Raw genomic sequence first — 25864 nt, forward strand, 5'->3', positions numbered from 1 at the left:
AACGGGATGATTTTTTTTGCCCATATCAGGAAAAACCTCATTCTACGTGCTTTTGTACTGCTCAAATGTTGATGCTGTAAAACTTGTACAAGCATGGCAGAATAAGAAACCAGGCAGCTTGAATCCTGTCTTGTCAGTCCTAGCAGGCAAATCCTTATTCCCTAGGTGGCCCTACACCACTACTTCCACTCTTAAAAACCCCAAAAGGCAGAGACTTACAGATCAGCACAGAGCATATTTGTAGTGCAATTATCTTTGATGTACTGAATTCTGTCCTCACTTGAACTCCCCATCTCCCAGTGATCCCGAATTAGTTCATTTTGTTAACACCAAAATGAGATCTCTTCCAGCAGTATTAGAAGTCTTTTAAAGAGGTTATTTCAGCACCAGTAAGGAGACAGGAGAATCAAGACATCATTTCCATAAGTGGAAAAGGAATGGAAAGCCAAATCATCACCTCTGATTAAATATCAATAATCTTTTCAAATTAGGCAAGAACAAAAAAAAAAAAAATCCCAGCAATCCTTTTCCAGCACAAGATTATTCAGTTTTAACTTCTCTCCAGTCAAAACTGAAACACAAGAAGTAAAAATAATAAAGCTTTTGCAGCAGGAGTCAAAGTATATGCCCAAATTTATGTGGAATTTATTACATTAAAAACAAACATCTCAAATTTCAATATACAATTTTGCTCTAAATTGAAAACTAGTGAGCTTCAAAAGATGTGCAAAACATTTTCAGACATTAAACCAATCCCAATATGACTTTTCTTTTTAAGATTAATCTGCTGCTCTACAGTCCTGAAACCAGGAACCTAAAAACACGAGACCCTAACTTACAAACTGTAAGTCCTATGCAAGGACTGAAGACCAGAAGAGTATCTAATTTGTATTTATCCTCTGCTTCCAAGTATATCTTAAAACCAGCTGGAGCTATGTGGCAGTAGCCTGTGCATTAACCATGTGTAAGCTATCTAAGACTTGGGGGACACGGCTCACATTTTTAATGCTTGAGCCAGGATGTGTTTTTATTTATCATAAAACATTTTACTAACAAGTTACATCTGCAATGCAGAGAGAAACTTCACCTATAGTTGAAGTTCTGACGTGTTGCTACCATGACACAACAGCTAAACAAGGTAATCTCTTTCACACCTAAAAATTACTATTTAAGCCTTCATCACTTCTGATTTGTCTATGCTAGGTGCAAGTGCTCATGACAAATCCTAGCAGTTGGTTTTATCTCCAATTGCTTTATATCTGAATTAGGATCTAGGTGAAAACAACACCAAAGCCACAAGACAGACATCTCCCATGGCCCACTACAAGTCCTTCAATACCACCCCAGTCTGAGTTACCCACCTGGCATCAAGGACGGTGCGTGTGAAATAGCGAAGGTACTTGAAAATGGACATTGAATCTTGCAGCTTCAAGATTTCCTCTTCTTTGTATTTAAAAAGTGCCAGGGCAAATCGGAATATTACCTGATAAAAATACATACAATATTTGGTTCTTTTAAAGTACAGAATACACTGAGTCTCATGGTCATCTTTATAAATTCCAAACAAGAGTTCCACTTGCACAGGCTGCACTTGAGTCCTCATCACATCTCCCTTTTAATCTCCCTTCCTTGCACCAGCCTCTATTTCCAAATGCTGGAAAATGTTTTGAATGGCTATTTATGCACAGTTCCTCCCTTGTTTTTTCCCTACCGGTCATTTTAACTGACAGAGTTTTGCAAAACAACCTTCCTCCAAACCTACACTCAGTAACACCACAGTACTTCCTTATCAGGTAACAAATGAACAAACTTAGCCCATTCAGTTCACCTTTGGTCCTTCATAGAGGAAGGAGTCCCAGATTTTGAAAAGGATGTCGCTAACCACACTGTCCACAAACACCACAAGAAACCAGTTGAAAGTGATAAGAGTATAATCAACTTTATATTGTTCAAAATGAGCATGCAGTCGTGGAAGCTTCTCACTCATTAAATCCTTGAACACTCGCTGATCAACCTAAAGAGATGACAAATAGGGTGTTATTGTTCCAATTTTCCAGCACATCATTCAAAGCAGGGCTGTTACCAGTCTGTAAGCGCAAGTTTTTCTGGAGGTAACCAGGAAACCCAGGACTGTCTAGCTAACACTTTCCAAGCTAGATCCACCCAAAGCACACACAGCTACACCACTGCACATTGCCCCTGTCTGCTTCTCAACCCACCCCCAGTCTCACAGCGCTCCTCATGCAGAGGTGGGGTGTTTCTGGTACAGGCCACCAGTGTTTGCACTGGTGCAGGAGCACAGGAACAGAGAACATGCTGGGCAAACCCTGGGCTGGAGGAGGCAGCCTGTACAAGAGCAGAACCTAGAAGCAGGAATGCTACAGTGGCTACTGCCCACAGCACTGCAAATGCATTTTCACCCCAGCCCTCCCATAGGGCCCAGCACCACCATGCCCCCAAATGGGAGGAAAGGAATGGTAACATAGCTCAGTGTTGTGAAGCTATCAATGAGAAGGGGGGTTAAGGACTGCAGCTCCAAGCAGGACACTGAACAGCCATCTCAGTGTTACAGTCCTTGTCTAAACAAGTGCCCTAGTGCCTGGAACCCACCCCTGTCAACCCCACTCTTGTCCCCCCACCAAAGAGGCCTATCAGACAGTTGCAGAGGAAAGCTTTTGACTGGCTGCAGCTTACAGGACCAGGCTCTATCCTGGCAGAGCACATACCTGTGATCCCAGCAGTGTCTTAGTATAATAATCACGAGGCATGAAAACTTCCACTATTGTTACTAGACACCAAAAAGCATCTTCCTGTTCCAAGTACAGAAGTGCAATTGCTACCAACCTGAAAATCAGTTTATTTGGAGAAAAAGATTATTATAGTATCACAAGCTGTATTAAGCTTGAAGTATTTGCTTCTATTCAGCAGGGATAAATGTATTAACAGCAGAGCACTGAACAGCAAAACTTAATGAAGTTTAAGATGGGGCAAAGACATGCCTTCTCAGCCACACCAAGTATTTGTATTCAGATAAATAAGAAAACAGAGAAAGGCAAAAGCTTGCTCTAAGAATTTCTTGAGGTGTTGATGCTGCCAATTTTAAGAGCTCTCTAAACACAGAGTCTAGTTTAGAAAGGAGATGTTTATTCTAAGGGTGTTAGGTGGAGATTTCCATATTACTACTACTGCTACCACCACCGCCTCACCACGTCTTCTATGTTACTCATTGCCTCTATTCTACTACTACTTCAGTACAATTTCAAATGACAAAGCTGCTCTAAGTTCAAAAGCCTATTCTAGTACATAAAACAGTGCACAAATGGACATCTATAGTATTACATCACAGGGATGAGACAGGGTGTTAGACTAACACACCTGCTTCAAGTAGCACCTTCTTTTACTACAGATCTCCAAGTAGCACAGCTATTCTGGCAAAGGCCAACTGCAGTGAATCAGAATTTTTCTTTGCATTGTAACATAAGAATCCCCTTTTAATTCTGCAATTCTGATTGAAGACAATGGTGGAAAATGCTGAAATTTGTTGCCTTAACAATACAAAAAAATTTCAAGCATTTTTTTTCTGCTTGCTTTAAAAGAAGAAAAAACCTAACAAATTCTTGCACAAAAAAATCAACACAATCCCCTACAACTGACATGAAGTCAATGTAATACTACATTTAAGTAGCTAATTTCTTATGAGTTAATTCCAGTTCCAGTTTTGATGCCATGTTGATTTTACGAAATTTTTTTATCCAGGTCAACTATTTTCATTGGTTTAAAAAATGTGATAGTTATTTGTTTATTATAAATTATGAGCATACAACCCATAAGGCAAAATGCTGTTCGAAACCATGTTGCTATACATGTGATTTGAAAGGCTCACTAAGTGTTTCACTGCATAGTTATTACCCAGGACTAGCAAAATCTTACCTGTTGAGCCCTTGGCAATATCCTATATCAGGATTTCTCCAGGAAAATGCCAGCAGCACATTTCGCAGCTTCTGGATCCCTTCAGATGTTGGGGAGGAGTAATGTTTGTTGTTTGGCAAAGTCCTCAAGAGATCCAACTCAATCTGTTTAGATGCAGGATTTGGTTTTTCCAGAGCTTTTTGAAGCAAGGTTTGGAAGTAGCCAGGAACAGTGCTGTCCTTGAATTTTTTGACATGGAGACTGACACACCATTTCCACATCTTGGAACGATGTTCATGTGGAATTCCAGACCGAATGAGGTTCTTCAGTTCAACACAGCGCATCATCTCTCTATTCATTGTGCTTGCAAGATAGTTTTCCCACTTCACTCCTGTGGAGATCTCTCGATTTTCACTGAGTGAAAGTGATCTCAAGTCCAAAGCTCGTGATTTTGCTACTAGTTTCTCCTCATCATCATCCTCTGGGACAGTCTGAAAACCATATATATCATATTCACTGAAATGGAGAGGAAGAAAAAAGGCTTTTAAGATATGTTCAGTAGCTCTGAAGCTCTCAAGTTCCCACCATAGAGTTACTTCAAAGCCACTCTCCACAGCTCTTACGTTTTAACTATTATTAAACATTTTTCTGAAGTATATTCTTCATTTAACAATTACTTGTACAATTCCATATACAAAAGACTTGGTGGCCATGTTCCTGTATATATTACTACACAAATTAAGCAATTTATTTAAGAACATGGTTGAGTTTGAATGTACCCATCTCCTCAGCAGCTCACCTTCAGCAGCCACAGAGCAATACCTTCATCTAAGTTTAATACTGTATCTCAATTAATGAATAAATGTGTCAGTGAAACTTCCCACTGTGACCATTCCCGAGACTCCCTGGCAGCCACACTCCCAACACAGACTGTCACTGCTGGGGCCAAAGGACCCCAACGGTCCCCGCTGGACTCCTGCACACCCCACACCCACAGCCAGGCCAGGTTTCCTCACCAGTTCCACCTGAGGCTTCCCTCGGCAGAGTCTCAGATGCCTCTTTCCATAAAAGAATTTATTCAAGGCACAGAAACAGCCCGAGCTGGTGCCACAAAGCGCCCTCAACAAAGGAATCCCGGGGCTTTTATCCCCTCACAGTCCAAGCCTGAAAGTCTCGCTCTTCCTCCTGAGTCCTCAGCTCCTGCTGTCTCCCAGTGTCCCTCCCCTGGCTGGTGCCACCAGGCCTTTCTTATGTAAGGAATCGGCAGTTCATGGCCCCTTATCTCCCAGATAAGACCACCCAGAGCTCAATCTGCATCTCCACCTGCACCAGATGTACTCCCCAACAAATCGGTATTCTTACAGCTAAAAAGATTTCATGACCATTCTGTCATTCATGAAGGGAAATACAATAAATAATCCGAACGTGAAAATATATCCTCATTGTCTGTTTTCCAGTATTAGAATAGAGCCCACTAGCCAAGACACACAATCATTTAATTTAATAGGAACAAATTACCTGACCAGGTGTGGTTTCAAAAATGCCTGTTCTGGTTGTTCACTAGGTTCTGCTTTCAAGGCATCTTCCAGTAACTGTGTGATGACCTCACGAGCAGGACTTTGATCCTCAGAACAAACAGGAGTTTTCATTTCTTGAAGCAAGATCAAATATTTACTTTCAATCTGGCAGAGTTTGGCTTCCAAGCTGGTATACTGCAGAAAATAACATATATATATTATATAAATCTCCAGACACTTACTTTGTACTACACTTCTTTTAAAATATGGCTCAACGCTATTCTATTGGTTTATGCTACTTAGAAACCTTTAAGTCAAAACCAGTCAGCTTAACTTTCCCGTTTTTGTAACACCAGGAAACATAAGGCAGCATAGTAGACCAGATATTTTCCACCACTTGTATTTTTGCATATGGAAAATCTGAGCAAACCTTAATTATCACTACATTGTATGAAATACCTTAAAAGAACAAAGTGGTTGAGTTGTAGCAGCTTTAGTCTGTGCATGCTTGAACAAGAAAAACTTAAGTGGCATATGAGTTAGGTAATAGCATCTAGGAATTGTAAACACACACCTCCATGCCAAAAATACAGCATTTAAGCCTGGCCACTGAGTGCATGGCTTCCAAAAAAACAAAAGCAAACCCTACAAACCTACAGCTACAGGTATCTAGCCTTACTTACAGATGTGTGCATTTTCCCTAACCCCAAGCACTGGAAATCTTCATTATTTACCTGCAACATCTCTACACTCAAATTAACCTAGACGGAAACTCCCAAATTACATTCGCCATACTACAGTCATCCTGCATGCTCAGGAGAAAGCTCTACTCTGTGCCCTGTCAAATTCCTTACACAGCCTGCCACTGACACTTCAAAAAAAAAAAAATCATTACAGCCTTAATTCTGAGGAAACAATGTTTTCAGACATATACATGCCTTTGTACATAAACTATCAAAACGTTCCACCAGGCCACACAATTTTAAAAGCAATTACTTCTTTTAAGAATCCACTCAGAAAGCTTGGTCTGCAAGGAATAAGAGGGAATTTTTTTGTTAAACTATCATATTTAATACATTTAAATTGTTCCAGTTCCTAGGTAGATTTACAGCTCAAATATGGAAAACTGCTTTAGACATTGCCAAGTGAGAACAAGCTGACCTTTGCCTGCCATTCTCTCTCTCTTGCTTCTGCATTTCTTCGTAGAGCAGAAAGTTCCAAAATCTCCTTATTTAAAAATTTATTCTGGGTCTTATAACCCTGAAGATTGTCCTGTTGATATAAAAAAAACAAAGTGGATTATGTCTGTCAGATAAAGATCACCTGAGCCCATAGAAACAGCAGCTACTACTAGGACTTTTAATTTAAAATATCAGGCTCAAATCAAATATTTTTGGACTTCAGGAATGAAATGAACAAATGTTTCATAAATGAAACACACCTGCCAAATATGAGCAGAGGGTGGTGCTGTGCCTCACCAGCATCCCTCCCAGTGCTCCAGTGCCTGCAGAAGGCAGCAGGCTGCTATCAGGGGACAGGCAGGGAGGACAGGCACGCGCAGGCTGAGCACACCACAGAGGCCACAGCCACACAAAAACGGGGGGACAAATGCCCCCTGAGTTTTCATTACCCTCACTAGTCCTCATTAAAAGTACAAGTTTCATGTCTGCCTCCATATAGAAATACAAATCCTTGGCAATGATCCACTCAGATCCTGGCTACAAATACTGCTTCTGAAACCTGAGCTTGTGGGATGAGGTTGGTATCCTCCCAGCAGCCACAGTACTCTCACACTGCACAGCATCAACAAGCTCTGCTTGTTGTCTGCTTTCTGCCAAGACCACTGATTTCTAGTTTCAACTTTATTTTTTAAAACTTACCAGACTCACATATAGGAAAGAAAATTGTGTATGTTTATGCATATTTTAAATGACTTATTTATATTCCAAATTCTTTGGAATGTTAATAAATTTGAAATACAACATATACCCAAGGGCAAGAAAGCCTGTTTAGAGCAAAGTGGATAACTTCACTGACTCCCTTAAGAACTTGTAACACATTCACAGAGGTATGTTAAAGAATAAAACTAAAGCATTAGTAAGAGCTGTAGCAGCTTTAGTAAAAAAGGTTCTTAAACTCCTCCCTCCTTTTTTGTCTCCTCAGAGCTTCCCTTTGCTTTCCCACATGCTCTTTTGTTGCCTCACTTCTGATATTTAAAAAAAAAAAAAAAAACAACAAAGCAAGACTTCTGTTTGTTTTCCTCCATGCTTATATTTTCCTCTTACCCTTAATCCTTCCTTCTCCTTTGATTATTTCTCACATCCCATCTGCTCCACACCAATGATTAATTTACTGAAAGCACAGGACCCTGCACTAGAGATGGCCCAAAGGAAGGAAGTTCTGGTTAGATTGTCACATAAAAGCTCAAAGTGGAGGTTCCAAGCTGAGAAAGCCTCCGTTGATGAGTGCCCTGAAGAACTGCTGTAGTGATCTCAAACAGCACAGCAGACTAAAAAGTACTTTTACAGGGAGAAGAGATTCCCCTATGCATTAAGCAACGCTCTTACTTTTAGTCGGTCCAGTTCCTGTAGCTCCTTATTAGTACAGGTGGCCGTGGGGAAATTTATTGCTCCACTCTGAGAGGATGTGCTGTCCTCACATTCACTGAGTTGACGAGAGAGTTTCATGATAACTTCATCTTTAGCTTGAATAGTTTCCATCAACATTCCCAGCCGTTCGTTGAGTTCTCCAACTTTACACTTCAGATTCTTGACTTCCTGCTGGAGACTATCTTTTTCCAGATTTAACTTTTCAAGCTGATTGTTGAGGCCCAAAATCTGGTCATCTTTTTGGTGCAACAGCTCTAATGTATCTTTGGGAACCCCCTCGCAAAGGTGGCTTGCAAAGTATTTATCATATTGGGAAGATCGGACTGTTTGCTGCAGAAGTCGAACAAGTTCCTGAGAATTAAAAAACAACAGCAAGAAAAACCCAATGAAATTTTAAGTTTCTAAATTTTATAGCTTAGAAATCTAACATCAAACAAAAGAAAGTTTTTGGAATGGGTTGAGACCTCATGCTGGTGTTTTAAAGAAAAAAGGGAACACTTTATGACATGATTTCTAGCAGGCTAACACAATGACTGGCCTACATAGATGGCTTCAGCATCTTTCACTGAGCTAAGGATCCTGCCTAGAAATGCTACAACAGGTTAATGAAAAGTAGTGGACAGCTGAGACCCTGCAGTTACTTGGAAGCTGAGAACAGCCAAGCAGCCCTGTTGTAAAATGAACAGGAAGAGGCTTAAGCCCAAAAAGTTTACAGGAAAATGTTACAGAATGGAAAAAGCAAAGGTAACTAAGAGCTCTCTTCTCTAAGATGCAGAGAAAATAAAAGGAGGAAAAAACCAAATGCTGCAAAAGGAAGTCTTTGAAGGGCTGTTTAGAAAATCTTGCCACAGAAATGACTACATAAGACACTGTTTTTCCTTTTCTTCTTATTAAAACAGAAGCAGCTGTGAATACAGTGTTGGACTAGACCAATGACATTTCTCACAGCAGCAGGCTCAGAAGCTCAAATATACTCCTAGGGAAGATAATGCCTAAAATGAGTATAAATATGGGGCTCAGACACTCCTTTGGTTTCCCTTTGATCACCTCACACAAAGGAAAATACAAATAGCAGATGCAGCAGCTCCATATAGGACCTAAAACGTTTCTCTTAAAATGAGTAGGGATCCTTTTAGGTAAAACCAAGGTACTGAATAAATTTGAGTTATGAGGGCACACAAGCATGAACACTATGGGAGTGCACTCTATATACACACATTATGGTCAGGCCTATATTTTACAAAATCATGCCTGATGAGAGAAAGAAGCCAGATCTATACCCCACCTACTGCGCTAGCAGTGAAAGAATCAAAAGACAAACAAAGAGAACCTGAAAGGAGAAGTTCCTCAGATATTTTATGTACATATGGAAAAAGAAGCTGTGACTATCAGCCAGGATCCTGGCAGACACCGAACAAGTTAACTTCAGAGAATAAGGAAGATAGATAAACCAATTTAATGAACACTGTACAAATGGAAGTTTTACTCAGGGATCTAATCTTCAACAGATGTAAAAGGTGGTCCTTCTTGTTTCAAGGCCTTTTGTACTCAAAGATTTGTTTAGAACCATCATTTTATAACAACCAACCAGGCCTTAAGGCAGCGAGATGACCAAAAAGGTTAAACTCACAAGCACCTGCCAGACCCATTTGCTTTCGTGCACTTGGCCTGAAGGCTTAATTACCTTTTGGCTCAGAAGATCTTTCTTTAACTTCTCCAACTCTTCCTGCTGGCTTTGATACTTCAGTTGCAGTTCAGAGACTAGTCTGTTCCCATTGCCAGAACACCACTCTGTTGGAGAAGAGTCGCTGCTGGTGCGGTTTTTGCTTGATCCAATCATATCTTTTAACGGGCGCCTTGCTTTGTGTGGAATGCGGCCAAAATCAAATGGAAAAGCTGTACTAGTCAGTCCTGCATAAAACAATTTCTTCTAGTTCAGTTCACTTAGTAAAAAGGCATTCCAAAGCACTCAGATTTCCTTAAAAAATATACTCATTAACATTAGACTTTGAGCAGCTTTCAAACCACTCAATACAATAGTGTTAAACATGCCTCATTTTCCAAGTTGCTCCCTTTGGTGGGAAAAAAGAAGCTCAAAATCTTCTCCCCTCCCAGATAAAAGACTTGGCTCATAAATTAACACTTTTCATATAAGACATTAAGAGAATTTTACAATTCATTACAGAGAATAAAAGGTATCCCTAACTACGGCAAAGTAAACTTTGTTTCAAAACCATCTCTGATATCACAGCCTACTGCTCCTGTAAGAGGCATTCAGTGTAAGGTTTCACCTCCATGTACAGAATGTTTTCTAACAGATTTAATCACTTAAGTGCTCTTAAAGAGATGTAAAAACATCTCAATAAGGTTATTCCAGACACTGATCAAATCTGAGAACCAGTTACAATACACAGATGAGCTATTGCTTCATGTCCATCTCTGCTTGGTCCCCATTTCAGAAGCAAGCCAATGTAACAGGTACATACACAGAGTCTAAAGGCAATTCTGCTTCAGCAGGTGACACTCAAATGAGTAATCACAAACTTCAGTATTTCCCTTCACCTTGTTACTTTGCAACTCATGTGGCAAAACTAGAACTAGTAAGACGCTCAGGAAACCAGAAACAGACAAGGCTTTGTCTTTATTCTCTTGTATTTGAATGGCAGGGGACCCCAAACACATCATAAGGAACTGATTTTTAAAAAATAATTTACAGAGCTGTGGATGTGGTTTGTGAAGAAAAGATAAGCTTCCACTCACTTCCTAGAGACACACATAACACAGTACTCGACACTAAACAAGGTAAGGCATATGCTCCCCTTCCTTCCTTCACTTCTACCTTTATTTCCTTCTGCCAGGTGTTTCCTCTTTTCTTCCAGAGCCATTGAGTCCTCCAAATCTTTTGGGGTTGGATCCAGCAGTTCCCACTCCTCAGTGGTATAAAATACACTCTTGCGATTTTCGTTATTTCCTTTTCTTAAGGAGGACATGGAATTTCTGTGAAAAAGGCAGCAGGAAAAAGGGACAAAGATTTCTCCATTTTGCATTCTTTTTATAAGGGGCTTTTCACAGTTCCAACAGTGCAAACTAAAAATAAGCTAGAAACAATGACAAAACCAATACCAAATAAAAGCTCAAAGAAAATAAAGCATATGCTACCAAATAGCACTTGCAATTAACAGTGCTAAATTCCAAGAATAGAAGAATTATCTTGCTTTAATGCCATTGTCTTTTGCATCCCCTGTTTTAGCCTTGTTTTTGTGGTGGGCAAGTACAAAAAGTTAGGATTTACAAGCAGCATCTCTTTATCGATCAGTTGTAGTTTAGAATTTTAGGGTAACTGCCAAGCATTAAACTGCACAGCATGCAGTCAAAACACATGTAATGTTACAGTTCCATATTGGGGATTAATGAAAAACTTGGGATCATCCAAGAGACCTGCTGCAGCTGAAATGCTGATGACAAGACTCCTTAGCAGTTTTCTTTTCTACGGTGGAACATGGCCAACTACCTGCAAGAACATTTTGGGGCATCCTCTGAATTCCAGCCAGATAATTCTATAGAAGAACAATACATTTCCCAGCAGGGTGAGATTATTTTACCCAGCTTCCCACACAACCATCATGTACTCAGGAATGTCCACTCTTATGTCCATGACTATTCACATAGCTCAGTACTGTAAAGACTTTGTTCAATTACACAAGGAGATTCTAAATCAATCCATATGAACCAGTTTAATATTTTAGGTGTAAAACTGGAAATATATTTAGTATCTCAGCATTTTCCACATAGCCTGTGCAAGCTCACAAAGATGCCTTCACTCAGTCATCCACATTCTCTCTTCAAAACTTAAGCAGAAAATAACTCGTATTATACTTTCAAGACCATTTGATGATCCAAGCCAGTCTTTCAGCTTCACAAGAGATTTAACATCTGAACAACATGAACTCTAAGCTAATCATTAAGCAGTGCACAACTTTTATAATCTGATGAATTGATAAATATTTACAATTTTAAAATAATCCTAATGGCTATTAATAAAACTATTTCAGCAATCAATTTACAAGCTTGGCAAAGACTCATTTATGCTACAGATTTCATTTTCTTCCAGAAAGAATCACAATTCCTGTTGGGGGGCAAGAAGCCTCATTTCTTTGTTCAGACCTTCCACACAAATCAAATCGATAAAATTGGGTGATGATAGATATATTTCCTAGGGCACCCAATATAAGCAAGTGTCTCAGTAAGTGTCCCCTGGCATCTTTGCATCTCTTCTCCAAATGGTGGCTGATCCCTTACTCTACAACTGCCTGTTCTGCACTCAGTCAGCCTTGGCATTTACAGCCTGTCTGAACACCACCTTCTAAAGTGCGAAAAAACCACAAAGAATAAGTCAAGTGACTTCCGGAAAAGCTTCTTTAAAGAACTGCTGTTAGGCCCATGAAAAATCATAGCTGATGCTGAGTTTTGTAAAGCTTTTGCACAGATTTGTTCAGGGCATTCAAGCAGCACTCCTTCATTGCTTTCTGTTAGATTAAAATAAGATGAAAAGATTAAATAGATAAATTTGAAAACAGTATTTATTTTCCTAAGTACAATCGGACAACCTATGCAAGAGCCAATCATATAATCTAATGAGTCTCTATTTTTAAATGGTTGGGGTTTAAGTCTTATTTTATGGTTATATAACTGCAGGTTACTATAATTCAGTATGTTTCCAAGTCTATGTTCTGCATAAATAAGTAGCTGAGAGCATGAAAATGAAACAAAAAAATAAAAATCAAGCCTAAATGTCTGTATATATCAAATAGTATTTGAAAATGTATTTTAAGAAGTAGAAAAGTGTATTTCAACTTTAATTACTGTAAATATACACACCACTTAATTCCAAGACATGTTTCCTTTTTTTTCTCCATTATTACATCACAACTGCTACCTAGGATGCAAATATAGCTATTACAGCAATATCTTCTCTGTCAGACACACTGTAAATGTGGTCAGGAGGAAGGACAAGGCTTTGCCTGAGACACCTACATATCTTAATACAAATTAATAAATATAAGATAAACATGTGCTCGCAGCAAGAGAGGAAACTCTGCAGTTTGAGACACACTTCAAGCCATCCTCTAACACTGGGGCTATAACTAGTCACAACCCAGCAAGACATTGGATAGGACACACATATTCTAAAGGCTGTCAGATCGTTCCCCTGTCCCAAATGGCACAGAACTGCTGGAGAAAGGAAAAAAACAATCAACCAGAACACTGGGGGGGGGGGAAGAAAAAAAAAACCACAGCCAGAAAAAGAGTCAAAACCAACATCACTTGGTAACCTCTCAGATCTCTGTGCTAAACAAGAAAGCTTTAAGAGGCACCTGTTTAACTTGGCACTGCTGATGAAAATGAACATTTTCCTCCCAGCTCAAGAAGGAAGTGGTCTGGTTAACCAAAGCTACAGCTCTGCTTTGTGAACTGCTCTGTACTAGCACTGTAAAATGCTTTAAGTAGAAGTGGAAAATCCATCTATGCAGGCAAAGCAAAGCACAAAATCATTTAGAGAGAAACCCAACAGGAGAGATAAAAACCAATGGGACTGCTTTCCTTAAAGCAGTCTTAATACTAAAGAGTAAATTAATTATGAGTGAGGGGTTTTGATGTTGTTCAGAAGAGGTCTGCCACATTTTTACTCAGGAATTCAGACTACATCTACTTCAAATCTGTGCCACGTGCTTTCATTTCTTTTAAGAAAAAAAAATTAGGATTTAAATTGGTTTGATTTTCATCACATCACTCAGTTCCTATGCACTGAGTACTGTGACTACTCCAATGCTGGCAATTGGCAGCTCCATGACAAAGCAGCAGCAGCTGAGCATACAACTCCCTGCTGGGGTTCAGAGAGCAAAGCCATCACTGGAAGTGCTGTTCAAGACTTGGGGTCTCCCTTTCAGGTATCAGTGATGCTACACAGTAATGTTCCCTTACATCCTTCAAACACTAAACAGAGTAAAGAAACAGTTTACTTTAAGAGATACAATACAACATACAGATCCACCACATCACCTCCCTCCATTCTAAGAAGCTCCACCGACCATATACTGATGTAGGAAATGGTCTCGGCCAGCAACTAATAGTCTCATGGTAACTCTTTCTCCCAGGTTCCCAACTTACTTGATCTCAGTACTCCATTGTTTAAGTGAGAAATTGATGGCACTTGCTTGGACTGGTGCAGGCTGGGAAGCTGCTTGTTCCCCCACCAGGTCTGTAGGAGAAGTCTCCACAGCTAGAATATTTCTAGCTCTCTCTGCTGAAGCATTTTGACTTAGGATACTCAAATCTATATTAAAAGGAACAAAAAAAAAAAAAAAAAAAAAGAGAGATAAAAAAGAGAAAAAAAAAGCATAACCTTCAATAAGTAAAAGAATAGTGGCTATGTAAAGTCATATACTGCTAAGTCTGCTACTGACCTTCAGGTTTTGTTTTCAATTGCAACATAACTTTTATAAAACATTCTGTTCAAATGAACCTTAAAAATAGCAAACTTCTCAGTGAGATCTCACTCCAGCCACATACTTTTGATAACAGACAGGACCTGTGTGATGCTCACAAAGCATTATTTCACAAGTGATTTACAAATTAACCAATCAGAACTAAGTCCAGAACAGTGTCACAAAAACACTGACCCAGCTTTCAGGGTGTGCTTCATCCTGTAAGTTATTTATCCTAAAAGTGACACTGCTGCTGCTTTACAGACCTGAGGCATTCCTGTGCCTATCCAGGCTGGGCATTGCCAGAGCCAAGAACACTGGCACAGCTCTGCAGACACATCAGACACCTCCTGCATCAGTGAGGATTCACGAGCTCTGGTTGAGCTGAATGCAGCTCCTCCTCATCCCACCCAGTTCTCCTGTGCACTTGGGCAGGTGTGGGACCCATGGCCAGGCCATGCAGAGCTGCAGCAGAGTCCTGCATACCCCAGCAAATCCCCACAGGCTCCAAATGGCTCCGTAGGAATCAGCCAAGAACCAGGCCCAGCCCTGAGTCACAGCTAACAATGGCCAGAGGACCCAGCCTGATCCAACCAGCCAGCCAGGTCTCCAACAGACCACACTGGCAAACACAGAGTGCACAAGCTGCAGTGTCTGTGCTACCTCCATGTTTCCATTAGCCTGGAGAGCAGCTTTCTCCCTCCAGCATGCAGAGGGAGTAAAAAGTCCAGAATATGGAATATACTGTGAATAGCAAAACCATTAGAGAGAAGCATAAAGTGGTTTACAGCCTTCTACAAACCCTCTGAAAAGGCAAGTTAAACAAGCCCAAATGCAATTTTCAGATTCTTCTTGATATAATTCATGAACTACTGAAGTGGATTAAAGAATTTTTGACAACACACTCAGACTGGATTCAACATTTATATTAGAAAGTAACATACATATTTGATGGGCTTTGACTTAAATAAAACCCTAAGAAATTATGATGCCCTCTTTCATCACGGGTCTTTCAGCCTTCTCTCTGACAACTGCTTGGCACCAGCAGCAAGACCATCTTTAAGCAAGCTGAACCCTCCAATTACTCAGCAGAGGGTTACTTTTATCAAGTATCAAAGATTAGAAGTAGAAAGAACATTCTGTGGTAAACAATATGAAGTATAAAAGATCACTGACCCTAGGAATCTCCCAAACCCTTGAAAACTGGTATCTGACACAGAAATGTATCATGTCATGTTTCAAATAGAGGTACAAGTTACACTCCCTTGATTCTTATGAACAGATGCTTCAGGGCCTTATCAGCCAATGGGAATTCCAAGTTCTTTTGGACCATGGCTGTTTGAACTGAACACAGTTCAGCTAAAATAGCTTAGATAAAAATAAACATGGGATCATATTTACTGTCTAATGAAGAGGAATGATAATAATTAGTTTTTAACTACAAAATAATAATTAAAACCAAAACCAAACCCAACCCTCCCTGCCCCAGAAAACCTGAACACCCCAAAAGAAAAAAAACCAACCCACACCACACAGATCAAAAACTTATGGATACTCAAAGCCAGGGCTGAACACTAACATTCTGCCTTTACACTTTCAGCTTGTTTCATGTTCTACCTGTCAGATTCTGCAAAATCCCTTTAGAGGATGGCCCAGGTAAAGGAATTGCTCAAGAGCTGAATTTCCAACAAATGCATTTCCCCTCACAGACATGCCAATTGTCTGAATGTGGCACCCTGAGGTTGCTCACTGTACATCCTCCCCTGCCTGCACCAGCCAGCAGCTTGGTTAGAGGTATGGACTGCACAGCACACCCAGCACAACAAATGAGTGTGGTTGCTCAAGCAACCTCCAAGTAAAAAAAAAATATCTTGTTTTGGAACTTATTTCAAAACACAACAATCTTATAAATGCATGGCCTTGCATGTTTCATTAATGCAAATTAAGAACTGAAATTATAGAAACTACATTAACATTCAATTGATTTCAAGAAAAACATAATAATCCCATATCCTATAAAGAATAAATAATTTATTTGACTTCCATGGTAGTAAGGTACCTCCACAACAAATCCTACGGTGTAATTTTTGTTAATATTAACTTCCCACATCCCACTCTGAAAAATACTTTGAAGTATTTTTCACTACACTGAATGTTCTTAAAAACCTTTCAAAGCTGATCCACAAAGCAGTATCTAGCTTCATGTATGTTCCAGCTAGTCCAGATTTCTGAACTGGGATGGGAGAGGACAGGGGGAGGACAAACAGGCAAGGCTGCAGTAAGCAGTTCTGGGTTTGGACTGAAGACAGACTACTTCCCCATTTAAAACATTAATGACAGCATCTGTACTCAAGCACTAGCAAAATAATCCAATTTCTGTGCTCCAGTATAAAGCACATCACTGCATGCACATTGCCTGCTTCAAAAAAAAAAAGAGTTTAAAAAAAGCCATAGGACACATATCTTAGTCATCAACATGAAACCAGGGCCTTACAGAATCCTATAACTCTAGGGGAAACTCTTGGAGTACTTGAGTAAAAAGAAGAAACAACCATCAATCATTCTGGCTATTTGCATTTTCCCCAGAAGAAATCCCTGCTTAAATACTTCCGTTGATGATAAGTCATCACTGTGATTTGTCCTAGAAAATGAGATACTCTAGATGCAGCTCCAATTCTACATAACGCAGTTTAACTGCAGGCTGCCCCTGAAAGGGACAGGCCTACTCAACCCATGCATTTCATGTTGACATTCCTTGTCCTGGATATAACAACAATAATAATTTAAATTTTAAAAACCAACCAAAACAAACAAACAAACCAAACATCCAAAAAACACACAAAGAGGTTCAGCTTGCTCATCCAGAAAGCCCCCAATGCCTTACAGGAAAGGAAAACACCAGATGAGTGACTAAATGACTGGATGTGATGCAAAACAGGTGTAGAGGGAACAGTACCTGCACATGCTGCAGTGACAGCAGGCTCGTTTCACACTGTACCCAAGCTCTGAGGGAAGTAGCACAAACAAGAACGAACAGATTCTGTGGCCAAGTTACATATTAGAGTTGATGTGATCCAACACTGCTGCCAAGAGGCCAGGCCTGTCTGCTGCTTTACTCTGCCTTCCTGTATTTAGTCACTGTGCCTTGTTCCCTCTTGTCCACCAGCTGCGCAAGTCACCTGATTGCACACTGAACATATTCCACTCATTAATGTAGCAGAAATGAAAAAAAGTCCTCCTTTCTGGCTAACATTTGAACTCAACCTACTCAGCACAGGGTCAGTTAAACACAACACAAAAAGGAAGCTTGTGCAGCAGAAAACACGAGGCTGAAGGCAGAAAGAGAAAGGGCTGAAAGAGCCAAAGTCTGTTCGCCTTTGCAACACTTACATTTTTGCCCACCAATACGTGTGCTCTGGAGCATACGGTTTGACAAGCTGCTACCCAGACTGGCTGCTGCCATAAAGGTGTTCTCAAACCATCCCACTCGGCATTCCCAACAATTCTCTTGGGCTAATCCTGGCACCCACCTGTCCCTACAATAAACAACTTCTGGAAACTACACTGGCCAAAAACTAACCTGGAGAAAGGGCTGATTGTTGCTGCCTGCAGGCCCTGCATTAGCACGTGGCAGGGCCAGCCCTGCACCAGCTCAGGGGAGGAGCTGGGCTCTGCTTTCAGCAGGGACTGCCTGCAGTGGCTGAATGGCCCAGCTGAGCCCCCAGCAAACACATGTGAGGCCAGCTGTGTGGAGCAAGCAGCCACAAGCAGCACATTCTCTCAAAAAGAGAGCAGCAAACTGGGTTAGGGGACAACACTGCAGCAGGACCTGAACCTGGGGAGGGGACAAGGTGTGACAACAACAGCTCAACACCGCTGGGTTTCCAGTGGGAGCAAAGAGTCATCAACCAAATGTGACATCTGTTGATGAAATATGTCTGACCTCAAGACTCTGCCTAAACCCAAGAGAGCCAATTGATGCCTAACTTGGCACAGAACTGGATTTTACTCAGTCTTATTTATGGATAACAAATCAGCAAGGAATCCATTTCTGTAAGGACTCAGGACCAAACAATTCACAAGTGCCTATGCAATGTAGTAAAAAAATGCAGAATAACTTTGCATAATGCACGGAACATTTTTACAACTCTGTCACTAGTCTAGAATTACGTTTTCCTTGCCTAAATGTATTTCAGAGACTGAATTTCACATATGTAATATCAGTGCAAACTGTCTTCCAGTTTTGAAAGGCAGGACATTTTTATCACAGTCAGATAGATCCACCACACCATACCTTTTCAGGAACAAAGTACGGTCATTCAGAATGCAAAATATACCTGATCCCATTAAAAACTGGAGTTTACATCTCAGGGTATTTACCATCCTAAATTTTTAAGATATTGCAGCCACTGAAAGACAACTTACCTAATCTAAGCTGTACTTAATGAAATCTAATCATAAGATTACTCCATTTCTAAAAATCTGTTTTTAAGAAATCAACTAATTTTGTAAACAATATAAAATCACATGTATGGTTAATAATTGTAGCATATGCAAAGTTCACATAGAGTTACTTGATTAACAGATGTGAAAAAAGCTCTCTTAAGACTGTTCTCTATCCCCGTGCAACACCCTGTACTGATGAACTGACACTGAAGAGAGCCATGCCTTCTGTTCTCACTCAAATTTCCAACGTACCAGGGTTGTCTTTGGCAACAAGACCTTTGGAAAAGTCACTTGGTGTGGGAGAAGTCCGGCTGTCCCTTTTTGCTGCGTCGAGGTTGTTGCAATATTCCCACCTCTTCTGCTGCAACTCCTGAAGCCAATAGGTCATGTCCTGACGAGTTGCAGCCTACAGGACACAGAAGCAGAGCATTGATGAGACCTCTGCATATCCTTGGTACATGAGCACAATAATTCCAAGTGCAATAATAAACCCAACACAGATAATCAGCAGATCACCAAGGTATCATCATCACTCAAAATCAGTATGATTGAAAAGAAATAACCACAATGCATCACATGCACCTTATGCTCACATGCACCTCCATGATTCTCATGCCAGAATTTTCCATTAGTCTCATACATTCTTTTTCTTCAGTCTTACACTCAAACATTAGAAAATGCAGCAGCATCTTATATTTTACACACAAAGCACTGTTTGAACATACAGCTACAAATCTATGTTATGGGAAAAAATTCCCATACACATTCAGGAAGATGCCCATTTTCCTCTAACTTGCTTTCTTGCCAGCAGAAACCAACAAATGAATAATGCATTGCAATGTCTCTTACTTTAATGACTAAATCCACATAGTGTATTTCCTGATCCCATGAGCTAACTAGATTCTATAGAAAAACTGTATTTAAAACAAACACCCTCCCCCCACCCCACCCCCCCCAAATCCAACATTAATGCTTAATCTACAAGACTACAGTCGAAAATGTGACTCGGCAGTAAGTGAGGAAGAATTCAAACACACCTTGAATCACATCTCTAAGTCACTTCAAAGCATGTCAAATGACAATATACAAACACCAACAAGAGAAAAGTGATTGTATCTGACACTGCAGGTACTCCCATGGAAAAGTTATTGTTATTGTTATTTCAACATACATCCTCAGCTGCCAGTCTAGGACAAGCACCTGACCTGGTAAGATCGACGGCTCAGGAACAAAAAGTTCAACACCAGTGAGAGGACACTCCTCTAACTTGTAAGCCAGCCTTTCTCCTACCTTCTCCCAAGTGTTATGTGGCATTATCTACAAAAAATGACTATGTTTACTCTTTAGAGGCAATTTTAAATAGCTTCCTGTTCTGTTTATCACATCTTAAGAGGGTAGCTGTGCAAGGCACAGCTGCAAAAGAATAAAAACCAACAAATAACACACATTTCCTTACAAAAGAAATACAGTAAGTGCTACATAAAGCACAGCAATGGCACAGAAATGTCTTCATTTTTCACATGAGAACACTTCTGGTGTAGTAAAATTGAAGATTCATTGGCCATTATGTTTTCACCCTGACAGCAGCTAATGACAAGACAAAGCACAAACAGCACAGCAAACAAGAACTGATGCTTCCCCAGGGTGCTCTCTCTGGCTCACCAATTTGCAATCTCAGTTTAGCAATGAGAGAGATTTTTATTTTGCCACTTGGCTCTTTGTACCCCTACAAGCTTTAGCATCCACTACACCCTAGAGCAAATGGCTCCAAAGCACAATTCGAGGAGATTAAGCAGAAAACCTCAGTTATTCCTGGAGCTGCTGCTCCAGCTCCTCTCAGTACACCAGGCACATGGAAGGATATAAGATACATAAATCAAATAAACATTCATAAATCAAGTAGTGAAACAAACCAATGATAGACGAGGACACTGCAGATTCAGTTGGTAAGAAAGACATGTAATCAAGATACTTCTAATCTGAAATGGAAATCAGCTTCATATGTTCTTTCTTGCTTGCACACAGGAAACCAGAGAAAACCATTTCCCTCACAAAAAAAAAATACATAGGGTAAAGAATAGTTTAAAAGTGTCAAAGAACTGGACTCTGGGAAATGCCAATCCCCACAGCCACCTCTGGCAGTTTGGGAATGACCACCACAGCAGCAGTTTTTATGTCTACAGGCTACAGTCACTTCTTGCCAGGAGTAAGCAGCTCCCCTTCTATTCCCAGCACTGAAGCATTTCCTTTGGAGCTTTAGCCAGTGGCAAGTCTTCACTTCTAGTAAATTTGAGAGCTTATACTTCCTTTAGGTACACTTGCACACATGACATGTAAAGCAATGTTTTCTGTGCTCCAGCAGAAAACAACCAAAAATTCAAAGATCTTCCACTAACACAGGATGAAGTACTTAAGTGGTTCTCTTTGCTACCACAACACAGCTAATGAGGCAATCCACGTGCAGTCAATCTAAGTTATGCCTACAATTAACTTCTGCCCATGACTTCTTGAACTTACTGAACCTCTCTCACAATTTGTCCCGTTATTCTCTTGCCAATCACCTTTAGAGAACCATGGATTGATTATACTGAAGTTGCTCCTTGTTGCTTTTCAACTCCCAACTGCACTTGTTCTCTACTGAGCTGCACAGATGCACTCTCAGCTCACAGGGCCAGGCAGCAGTTCCCATCCTCCAGTAGAAAGTGGCAAGGCAAAGCAGTACAAAGTTCTCACTCCCCTGCTTTAAGTAATTTCCCCAAGAAGTACTCAGTACCATCCTGCTGCTCCCTGCCTGTTACCTTGCATTCCTTTCCTCCCATACATGGCACTCCTCTTCTGGAGCCTTCCTCTCCCTTTGAACAGTTTTTGCTGAGTTTATTACAGGCATCTCAGTTATTTACAATTAAAAGAGCATCCTAAAAATCTCTGTTGAAGTTAGTTTTGTTTAAACAAAATTGATCTTTAAAACTGTTGTTTGAAATAGACTGTTTAAAAACAAAAAAAAAACCCAAGAACCACACACAGAATATTTAAATCTTCCTCTTCCCCTAATCATAAAGAGCACAAATTTGGAAATACATTTTTAAATTCACTTTATCTGCCAAAAAAAGGAACGCTTCCATGCTTGCCCCATTTCTCATGACTTTTGTGAGTATTTGGCTACTGCCCACCATGAGAGTCAGAATATTTAATTAGGCAGAGCACCAATCAATCTCACAAAAAATCCTTATTGCTACTAAAATATTGCTAAGGTGCTTTCTTACTGCAGAGCCACGCAGACACATTTTAATGGGTGCACTTCTGTGAGAAGAAAACCTGCCATGAATGTCACCCAAACTGGTGTGAAATAAGGAAGTACTGTAAATGTACTGCTGCAAACTTACAGGCAACAGTAGGAGTAAAAGATGCTGTTACCTGAAGAGTCATACAGTACCATGTAGTTTTCAACTTAAACAATGGAAAATTACTATAATTTAATTAAAAATATTCCCCAATATTCTCCCACTAAGAATGATGTAGAACTGTCACCTTCTGATGAAGACATGACAAAACCAGAAGAATTATTTGAGGAAACCATCCACACACTGGCATTCTCTACCTGGACCCACTGGTGGAACATGTATGCCAACATAAAGCAGTTTAAAGGAAGAGTCCAAAGAAACGCAACAAGCAGACCTCACATTTTGAGAAATCTCATGAAAATTCTAGCTACATTTCTGAACACAGACAAACCCTCCCTCAAGCTACTTTGTAAAAAGTAAGCATCACCAGAAAATTAGCATTTCTTAAGATTTACTATTCCTGCTATGCTCAAACAGCAAATCTGGAGCCAGATGGCTTTTTCTGGAGGGCAGCTCAACTTTTAATTAAAGTACTGCAACCACTACCCAGCAAAAGTTCAGAGCAAAAAGCATCAGCTCGGACAACAAACCACCCTCACTGCTGAGCTCCCTCCTATGCTGTGCCAGGTCCCAGTGGTGTCAGGACCTGCAGCAAAACTGTTCAAGCTCAACATCACTGATCACTGCTGCATCCTTCGAGATGACTGACAAATTACAGTGAACACTCCTAAGCCACCCTCAGTTCAGCAAATTTGGTGTCCAATACTTCCAAGCATCTGGGCTCTGAAATCTGCAGTGTCTGGAATGTTTCCACTTGGCCAATAGCCCAGAAAATTTTTTTCTTTCACAACTCTGTGCAATTTCTGTTCCACTCCCAATTCACCACTGTTCACAAGAAGTTACCCACACATAACTCACCAGACACACAGTCCAGCATCACTGGCCAGAGTTCCTTTGTTTCTGAAGCAAGAAAATGTGTCACTACAAGACACCACTATAAAAATAAATGAGAAATAAAGCCTTTGTTCATTTACATATATTCATAACGTTAATTATTTCCCCCCTTAATGAGAGACCTTGCTGTGCAAACACAACCAAATTCACATTTAATTGTATTAGCAGCATTCTGTGTTACAGCAAGTATTTGGAAGATCAGTATTTACATGCCTTTCCATGAAAATATTCTCAAACATAATTTATCCATAATTCATAAAGTACACAATTTTCTGTGCTCCTTTACCTAAAGGGATGGTATCTGTTATATATATTTAAATAGAAAAAATTTTTACACACACTTAGCTTCCTCTGCTGTATTCTACAGTTGTTGGAAATGTACAGAAAAACCCCAGTCACACAAGTGGCAGGTTGGTTATCTACAAATCTAAAATATGAACAATTTTCTTTATTTGCTGCAAAGGCCACAGCATATTTTTTCCAAAATTCTTGTCTGAGAAACAACGCTTAAGTACATCATAGAGTTCTCAGCTCCCATTACCTGACAAAAGGCTGAGCAATCAGATGATGGAATCATTACATTATCCAGAAACTAAGGCATTATAAGAAATAATGCATTCCTCAACAGCACCATCATTTCAATCTGGAATTCCAGTAGCTTATTTTTTATTGCTCTTCTCAGTCTGTAACACTGAACGGGAAAGGCCAGATCACAAGATGTGGAAATTTTGAACAAGCAGCAAATTGAGGAAAACAAAGCATGTGAGTTACAGGCTGAAGAATACGTTTGACTTGACTTTTATTCCTCGTGCTCTGTGTGTAATGTTTTCTTGACAGATTAAATCACATCTGTTTTCAACTGGGGCTGGATTGGGGAGGGGGAGGGAGAGGGGTTGGGTTGTTTGGGTTTTTTTCATTTACCATCTTGAATTAATTTGTAATTCTACACATACCTAAGTTAACTGAAGGATGTTTTTAAAGGCCTTAAAGAACTATCATGTTAAACAGAAGAAAATTAATTTCAGCTGCAAAAACCTTATTCCTTGGTGAATGACATGGCCACAAAAGGCCAGTTGGTCCTGCAATATCCCTTAAGACTTCCATTAACTCCTTCCTTACTATATAAACACAACATAATAGCATTTTTATGGACAATCACTTGGCCACTTTAGGCCATCACAACGCATGAGGCACACAATACAAAACAATCTTTTTCTATTAACTGCAGAAATTAATTTGACTTTCTTAACTGGCACTATTTTTCAATCCCCATAAGGGAAACATGAAGAAATTGCCAATCCATGCAAGTTCTTTCCTATACAGCATTAGAAAACAAGTAATACATAAAATACAGTCAGAGTAGTAACATCACAGACTAAAAGATACCAATAAAAATATGAAACAGAACCCCCCCGGTGTCTTACATTTCTGTATCAGTGTTATGATTTGTCTTCACGACTGCAGAAGACACCCAAGGCTGCTGCCAAAGGACTGACAGACCAAGTAATTATTACACAAGTGACAGATGGTATTTCACACTCCAATCCCAATCACAGAGCCCGTGTTTCTCAATAAAAGCCCTCCTATTCAAAAAGCATCCTCAAAACAAATCTTTTCTGAAGATTTCCACATAAAAATCACTACACGTTAATTTAAACAAAACACTTTCAAACTATCAAAAATCAAAGCTTACACCAAGTCTGCAGTTTTAATGTCTGTAACACAAACACTTGGGCTATAAAGGCAGATTCATTGAAAGCAGTAAAATCTTTTACAGCGATACAAAGGTAGTTTTTTTATGTGATGGCATGCAACTGATTACACTGCTTTTATTTAAGAAAATATAGTTAAAATTATTATTGTATTAGTTTTCCAGTTAAATAAGTTTCTTATTCTCTAGTAAAGCATGTGAACGAATCTGTATTTTGACATTTACACTTATCAAAACAGAATGCTGAAGAGCTTGATATAATCATGCTCCACAATCCCAGCAGGTATTACAACTGCTCAAATCTCCTCTATTAAGTAAGTGTGTAAGAGGTAGTTTCCAGTATTCAATAGGAAGTTCTACTGTTTAACACTTAACAGATTATGTTCCAATATTAAGGATGTTGCTCACGAAGTACACAGTTCACAGGAAAAGTTACATTCTATGCAGAAGAACGTTCCTTGAAGGACACATATGCCGTAACAGAAGTCAAAAATAATGGATACTCAGAAGAATTTATTTCTTCTTTACTGAGTGAAAATGGTTTCCTTGTTTGTTTTTTCTTTCCTAGGCATGACAATAGAGGAAAGATATGTAAAATAATCCAAACATTTACCTCTCGTCCTACGAAAATCTGAATCCTTGAATAGACAATGCGATAAGCAGCCTCTGCTACTATCAGGAAACAATTCTCCCTCCTTTTCCTTCCTCCCAAAGCAGCCTAGACGCAGACTCCTGCCACGCATCATCTTTTCAAAATAAACACCCCAAAACTGAAACCCGACCACTCCCTCCAAACTTCCAAAACCCCAACCCACCAGATTTCTTCGGAAATCTTTTTCTGCCCAGACGATTCCACAGAACCCGCTCAGCCCGTGCTCAGTAGAAGCATTTG

The 25864-nt window shown here is 39.9% G+C and overlaps 1 protein-coding gene across 8 annotated transcripts in view; it reads right to left on the bottom strand.

Annotated features, from left to right (window-relative positions):
* TBC1D2B (TBC1 domain family member 2B) overlaps positions 1-25824 on the bottom strand; it is a 30940-nt gene extending 5116 nt beyond the window's left edge. For 2 of the 8 annotated variants that reach the window (XR_006017932.1, XM_042039520.1), the window contains exons 1-13: positions 24686-25822; positions 23226-23301; positions 19219-19372; positions 14204-14369; positions 10875-11032; positions 9720-9946; positions 7994-8386; positions 6588-6698; positions 5428-5621; positions 3931-4425; positions 2727-2844; positions 1829-2014; positions 1362-1483 (exon numbers count right to left, since the gene is read on the bottom strand). Coding sequence is in view for 7 of the 8 variants with exons in the window: in XM_042039520.1 (XP_041895454.1) it covers positions 1362-1483; positions 1829-2014; positions 2727-2844; positions 3931-4425; positions 5428-5621; positions 6588-6698; positions 7994-8386; positions 9720-9946; positions 10875-11032; positions 14204-14369; positions 19219-19354 (2306 nt within the window). In the remaining variant the exon portion in view is untranslated. Of the gene's footprint in view, positions 1-1361; positions 1484-1828; positions 2015-2726; positions 2845-3930; positions 4426-5427; positions 5622-6587; positions 6699-7993; positions 8387-9719; positions 9947-10874; positions 11033-14203; positions 14370-19218; positions 19373-23225; positions 23302-24685 lie in introns of those variants that run through there. The other 6 variants (XM_042039523.1, XM_042039521.1, XM_042039524.1 and 3 more) reach the window with 5 other exon arrangements.
* Between the last annotated feature and the right edge of the window lie 40 nt (positions 25825-25864).

Source organism: Corvus kubaryi, unplaced genomic scaffold (assembly GCF_017639235.1).
Source record: "Corvus kubaryi isolate FWS band 111438036 unplaced genomic scaffold, C.kubaryi_AGA036_p1.0 37394, whole genome shotgun sequence".
NCBI lineage: Eukaryota > Metazoa > Chordata > Aves > Passeriformes > Corvidae > Corvus > Corvus kubaryi.